Below are 6,897 nucleotides of genomic sequence, written 5' to 3'. Positions count from 1 at the left end.
TGTTACAAAACTCGTGTATCCTGGCTCCTCCTCTGCCCCTTTGGAGCAGCCTCTTAGAGCAATCTGAGAGGCCACCACCCAGCTCAAGTCATCAGAAAGTCCACCGATTAAAGCTAACTCTCAGCTTTTAGGTTGTGCATTTTTTAGTACAGTGTATAAGATAGTGTATACCGTACAAAATTACAAAAAAAAAGTATGAGGAAAGATGTGAGGGCTAGGGGAAGGAAATAATATAGGAGGTAAGTAAAATAAAACCAGGAGTGAATGGAAGCCCAGGAAAGCATGCCCAAAACCTTGCACTTAGCAAAGGCTGGTCCCTCATTTAGCCTTCAGTTTAGGAAAAAACCAAAACAAAACAAACAAATATGATTAGCTACAGGAATCATGGGGTCCACGGGTTAAAAATAGGTTGGCTTTCAATAAAGGACAGGTTTTCCTAGTTAAGGCTTGAGAGAAATTCCTCCTGGGGCCCCTTATAAGGGGACAGAGAGCACGGTGCATGGTGCATTGGAGGATATTGGGGGAGAACAGATGTCTTCAACCAAAGCCCTGGAGCGGCCACGTAGCCCTCCGGGGAGGCTTCTCTGTGGACCAGATAGATTTAGTCTTTGTATCAGATGGGCTTTGTGCACCATGGATAAAGTGAATTTTAAAAGGGTTCCTTCTCACACTTTTCGTTTGACTTCCCAGTGCCTCCTGAAGTCCTGGTGCTACGTGCAATGTGTTGTGTTCCCGCCCAGGGGAGTTTCAGATCTTTCTTGCACTCTAAATCTATAGATCTAGTCCTAATTTCTCCTAATTCGTATTAAACATGTAGCGAATGACAGAGGAAACTCCCCCTCAAGGACCACTGTTGGTATTACGCTGAATTTCTTCCCCCTCGGCTTTTCTTCTTCTTTGGGTCTTGGGGGCTGAAGTGATTACACCCTACAGGAGTCGAAAATTGTCTTTTGTCAAAGGAAGGAAATACCCGACTGACTGATTAATTGTAGTAGATTCAGAAATTCTTTTTATAGCAGTTAGTATAACTAGCTCTGGAAAGTTCATTTGAAATTTCCAAATGACAAGGAATTCAGCCTGATTCTGAGGGCTTCGTTAGGATGATTGCTGTACTTAAGAAGGGAAAACTCACTTTGGCAGTAGAATGGGATGGGAGGGGCACACAATATGGTTTGAACTTTTCTGAGTTTCTGCACTTGTATTGTGAAGAAAAAGCCAGGCTGGGCTAACAAGATAACTCATAAATCTAAGTGTAGTAAGTGATAGTTTACTGAATCTAAGTTCTGCTGGGCTAACTCATACCTCTGAAGTTTAGTGTCAGTTTACTGGGCTAACAAGCTAACTCGTAAATCCAAGCTCAACAAGTGTCAGTAATGTGATCTGTTCCTAACAGATAAGCTCCAGTGTACTGATTCCTTGGTTTTGCTGTTCGAGCCTTATTGGCTAATAGCCCCAAGCTTGTAATTAACCCTATAAAACCCCATGCGCAAGTCTTGGAGGTGCTCAGAGCTTCGGAGCAGAAGCCCCTCTGAGCCCGCCGGCATGATAAATCTGAGTACTCCAACCCTCCGAGTGGTGCTTGTGTCTTGGCTGGCCTGTCATTTCCGTAACAGTATATGCATTTGACAAATGTTTATTGAGTGGCCACTATGCACTGGGCCTTGGAGACACCAAGACAGTGTCCCTTGTCCCGTGGAGCTGTTAACTGAAAACAGCACACACAACTGTGGACTGAAAAAAACGCACAACCTAAAAGTTGAGATCTATGTTTTATTTGGTGGACTTTCTGAGGACTTCAAGTCCCGGAGGCAGCCTCTCAGATCACTCTGAGGGACTGTTCCGAAGAGGTAGGGGAGGAGCCAGGATATACAGGAGTTTTTGCAACAAAGATCGGGTAGCTGGAACATGAAAAGATTACTGTTAATGAAAGAAAACCACATATCTCAAGTTAATAAATTTAGCACTTTGGTATGTATGGGGAAGATGCAAGAGTCTGGGCTCATTGAAATCATCCCTGTGATCTGCACCTTGGCTCTCCAGGGCCAGTGTCCTGTGCTTTCCCATCCTGAGTACCCTCAGGGGGCACTGCTGGGGGCAGCTGCAGTGGCTGATGGCCAGCGGGCAGCCTGCAGGTCTCCATCCTGAGTTCCCTCCGGCTCACCCTTTGGGGCGGGGTGGGGGATAGTGGTGATGGCTTGATGGATTACTTCTAATCACAAAAAACTGGCATCACAAGTTAATGGTGATAGTGCTTTCCTGTGTGTGGGAAGATGGAAGTTATTCCTTTGATATGCATCTTAACTAGAAAAAATTCTGTTTTTTCTTCATCCTGAATTCCCCTCAGGGCAAACTGTTGGGGCTTAATGGCTGCAACATCCTTTGTTTGCCCAAATGACAGGTAACTTTTTTTTTTTGGTGGGTCCACAGAGCTTTCATTCTAGTGGAGGGAAACTGGCAGTAAACAAAGACAAGACAATTTCAGACAGTGGGAGGCGCTATGAAGATAAAACAGGAGTCGGGTGGGGTGGTAAGGCTACTTTCGCTAGGGGTCAGATGTCCCTCAGAGGCAGGGACTTTTGAGTTAATTTTGAGAAGATCTAGGAGAAGGTTGTTTTAGGCAGAGGGCCGGGAAGGTTCAGCAAGTTCGAGTGCACCGACCTGGAAAGAGAAAGAAGGCAGGTGCGGGGAAGCAAACGCAGGACAGGTGGGCGCAGACGAGGGCTTGGGGAAGGTAGAGGCCAGACCCCGTGGGGTCTTGCTGGCCGTGGTAAGAAGTCTGGATTTTATTGGGAACGCAGTGGGAGAAGTCAGAGGATTTAAAGTAGGCTCACGTCGATTTTCGTCCTCTCAGAGATCACTGTGGCTGCTGTGTGCAGGGCCGTAGAAGGCAAGCGCAGCCGGCTGGATTCCAGCGCCGGGCATCCGACCCTGCTTTCTGGGCGCACAGGGGCCAGGACCCGAGAGAAAAGTCAGCGGCAGGAGCCAGCCGCAGGCACCACACCGGGTGTAATTCCGTTGATAGACGAAACGTCCTAGCAGGCAGATCTGTAGCGACAAAGTTGTTCAGTGGTAGCCGGGAGCTTCGGGCTGGGAAGGGCATCGACTGCAGCTGAGCAGGAATCCTGGGATTGATGGAAATGTTCTGAAATTGATCGTGACGATGGCTGCACAACTCTGTAACTTTACTAAAAATCACAGAATTGTATACTCTAGTCGGGTGAACTTTATGGCACGTAAACTCAAATTAACTCCTTTTAAAAAGCTCTGAACAGCCGAGCGAGGGGCTGCTTTCCGTCGGGGTCCGACTGAACGCCACGCGCCTCGGCCTTCTCGCCGGGTTCGCACTGGTTGGCCCCGTCACCGCCGCCGCCGCCAGCAACTCCGGGCGCCATTGGTTGGCCGGCGGAGGCGGGGGGGGGGGCGGGCGCACGCAGGGGGGCGGAACCGGAACCGGCTGTAGCTGGGGGGCGGGGCCTCGCGGGCGGCTGTGGTGGCGGTTGGAGCAGCGGCCGCGGTGGCAGGACGCGGGGTGACTGGTGCAGTCCGGAGCCCCATGGTGCGGGGCCGCGGCCAGGCCGCAGGAGGAACCCGAGCCGCGGCCCGCCCCGGCTGAGCGCGGGTCCGCGCGGCCCGGAGCCGCCGCCGCCGCCCGTCGGGACCCGCGGGGGCGCGGATCGGCCCGCCATGGGGTCCCTGTTCCGGAGCGAGACCATGTGCCTGGCGCAGCTCTTCCTGCAGTCGGGCACGGCCTACGAGTGCCTCAGCGCGCTGGGCGAGAAGGGCCTGGTCCAGTTCCGAGACGTGAGTGTCGCCCGGGAGACGCGGGCCGCAGCTGCCCGCCAAGCGGCCGCATCGCGCCTTTCGCTTGGGCCTCTTTTCCGCGGGCTCCTGGGCAGGGGCGCGCCGCCGCCCCCATTTCCCAGACGGGGAAGCTGAGGCCCACTTTCCGGCCAGAGCTTCCGCAGAGCGGGGCCCGAGCCCAGGGTCGCCGGATAACTGGTCCGCGGCTGCCCCGGACGGGTTAGTTAGGAACGCTCCGCGTCCTCATCAGCTCGGGTGGTGCCGCCTGGTGCTTCGGGGCACCGACCCTCTGCCAGGCGCCGGGCTAAGCGGGAGAACAAATCTGATAAGGCCTTTTGGAGCTCTTCTGCAGCTTACGGGGGTGGCAGAAGAGAAATCTTAAGCAACTGAATACTTAAACAGGAGTATGTTTGCTAAAGAGAAAATAAAATGGGGTGGTGAAATGGTGACTTAGGTTGGGGTGGTCAGGGAGGCCTCTCTGAGGAGGTGTCTTTGGACTGAGATCTGAAAGGGAAGGAGCTGACCCTGGGAAGGTCTGGGGGAACAGGATCCCAGGTGGAGGGAATAGGAAGAGCGGGGAGCCTGAAGTGGGAATGAACTTGGTAGAAGCTCTTGAGGGGCGAGATTTCTGTCGTTTTTGTTCACTGATACCCGGTGATGTACGTACCACTGCCTAGTAAGAAGTAGGAGCCCGGTCAGAATTCGATGAGTGGGAGCTGTCTCCCCAGCGCGTAGTAGTAAACTCTTGTTTATGTATCTGGTTACTTGTTTACTGTTTGTCTCCACCATGAACTGTCAACCCCCTGGGGTAAGGGCCTTTCCTGCCTCCTTTGCTCCTGATTCCTTGGCACAGTTCCTCTCTTTGTGGGCATTAATTGGCGTTTGTTGAATGAGTGAACAAGCTTTTATTGCTTGCTCTGTTGCAGACCCTGTTTTTGGTGCTGGGGACTCAGGGGTGAGCAGAGTGGACAAGGTCCTTGTGTTCTTGTTGCTGACAGTCTAGGAGGAGAGGGAAACAAACTCTGATTATGAACTGTGATAAGTGCCGTGAAAGGAATGAACGGTGTGAAAGAGAGATTATGAAGTGGGACCTAATACCTAATACTTGCTGTTTGAACTGGAAGTCACTTGAGTGAACATTTTATTTCCTGGGCCACAACTTTCCACCCTTGGTGGTTTCCCTTCCTCTTTCTGAGGGCCCCATAATTTTAAGAGGGTACACCCTTACGCAAGATCTGATATTATTGATCCTTGGGTTGGCTCCACAAGGCAATTGCAAGGTCAGAGAGAAACTCCTGCGTGACAGGCGAGGCTGCAGGGAAGGCCCAGCTCTTCCTGGTTCCTGGAGCCACTTGGGCTTCCGCACGTAGTGCCCATTTTCCTGGCTGGTGCTGTGTTGAGCTGTGCTTCGTCCCCGAAAGATTCAGCAAACGGTTGAGAGAAAAACAGGCTCCCTTCTTGATAACAGGTGGATTTCTCCCATCCTGTTACTACTCAGGCCGAGAGACCTAAATCCAGCTTACATTTTAAAGGTTTGAACAAATTACTTAATTACTGCAAAGATTCACGTTTCACCGAGAGCATGACATTAGGTGGTAGAGGGTACTTGGGATTCTTTTGAACCTCAAATCGAGGAAAGAAAAAGAAGATGCAGTTCATCTTTTTTTTCCAGAAGAAAGAACTAAAATGCTAAATGAACTCTTCCTTTGTGGTGTTAGGTTTTCAGAGCTTGTGTGTGTGTTTGTGTGGGTCTGTCTGTCTGTCTTCTCTGTCTCTGTTTCTGTCTTTGGGGTGACTGTCAAGCAGCACGCGTTCTAGTGCAGAAGGCTGCATCACACTGGACTTTTTCTGCTCTTTTCTGGAGCTCCTTCCTGACTTGGCGCTCACCAGATAGGATCACTGACGTCAGTCTTTTCTGGCCTGCACGGGCTGGACAGTTTCCCCCTTCCCTTTTAGTAATTCTTCTAAGGGAAAGGAGGTAGGGCAAGGGTTTCCTGTAGTGATAGCCAAAGAGAAGACCTGGAAAAGAAAGGTTATTCAGCTCACTGTAGGACTCACTGAAGGGAAACTGTTGTAAGGGTCTGCAGTCTAAGAACGGTGTTTCACATTTAGTCCATTAGCTGCTGGAGTGGGAAGATCACTGGTGTGGGTACTACGGCACCAGGCATCCTCTGCCGGTTTTTCCAGGCTAAATGTTAGTCTTAAAATGAATCTACATTAAAATGTGCTTCAGAGGGCAGGGTATAGCTCAGTGGTAGATTGCATGCTTAGCATGTGCGAGGTTCTGGGTTCAATCCCCAGTACCTTCACTAAAAAAAATTAAAAATGAAATAAAATAAAATACACTTCATTAGCCTGAAATTAGGGCAGTGTTGCCCCCCTAAAAAGAAAACAGAAACAAAACTTAATAAAAGAAACCACGCAACAGAGAAAGACAAAACTGTAAGATGGTGATGGTGGTGTATGTCAGATCCAATCATGTTTGGGTCATTGCCACAGAAATTTGCCTCTTCATGAAGATTCTACTCTTTGTGGAACCATAGTGTCCAAATTGAGTTAACTAGTGTTTGATGTTGAAAAAAAAAATTGAAACCGAGAAGTTGTGTCATTTATAGACGGCTTTTGGTGTGTGGCTTCCTCATCACATTCTTAGTCTATAGAGAGACTGTGTCTGAATCATTAGGAACTTGAAAGTGGTTACTGCTTAGGACTTCCAGAAATGAATCCAAGTGCCACAAACAGAAGCGAAATTCAAATTTTTATCTTCTGGTTAATTCTTTACAAAAATTTGGAAAACTGAACGAGCACTGGGCCTTCAGGGTAGACATCCTTAGGCTGCCCAAGCAGTTTTGTGCTCAGCTGTTTCTAGTTCTGTTTTCTGGATGGAGTCAGGATAAAATTCTTGTCCATTGTGGAAAATTTGGAAAACAAAAGATAAGAACTTCCTTGATCCTGTTACCTAGAAACAAACACTTGACCTTTCTGGTTCATATTGACCAATCAGATATTATTTTTCTAATTATATTTCAAAATGTGCATACGTGTGTATTTCTGTATAATTCTGAACGTCCTCCATGGTGTTGGGTGTCCATAGTT

The 6,897-nt window shown here is 49.3% G+C and overlaps 1 protein-coding gene across 3 annotated transcripts in view; it reads left to right on the top strand.

Moving 5' to 3' along the window:
• The first annotated feature begins 3,462 nt into the window (after positions 1-3,462).
• The window catches only part of ATP6V0A2 (ATPase H+ transporting V0 subunit a2), a 29,925-nt gene continuing 26,490 nt past the window's right edge, over positions 3,463-6,897 (top strand). For all 3 annotated transcript variants that reach the window (XM_032471288.1, XM_032471287.1, XM_032471289.1), the window contains exon 1: positions 3,463-3,801. In XM_032471288.1, coding sequence (XP_032327179.1) covers positions 3,685-3,801 — 117 coding nt within the window. In that variant the 5' untranslated portion in view covers positions 3,463-3,684. The remainder of the gene's footprint in view (positions 3,802-6,897) is intronic.

Source organism: Camelus ferus, chromosome 32 (genome assembly GCF_009834535.1).
Source record: "Camelus ferus isolate YT-003-E chromosome 32, BCGSAC_Cfer_1.0, whole genome shotgun sequence".
NCBI classification, from domain to species: Eukaryota; Metazoa; Chordata; class Mammalia; order Artiodactyla; family Camelidae; genus Camelus; species Camelus ferus.
The sequence above is the reverse complement of the archived record's forward strand: the minus strand, read 5'-3'. Positions and strand labels throughout refer to the sequence as shown.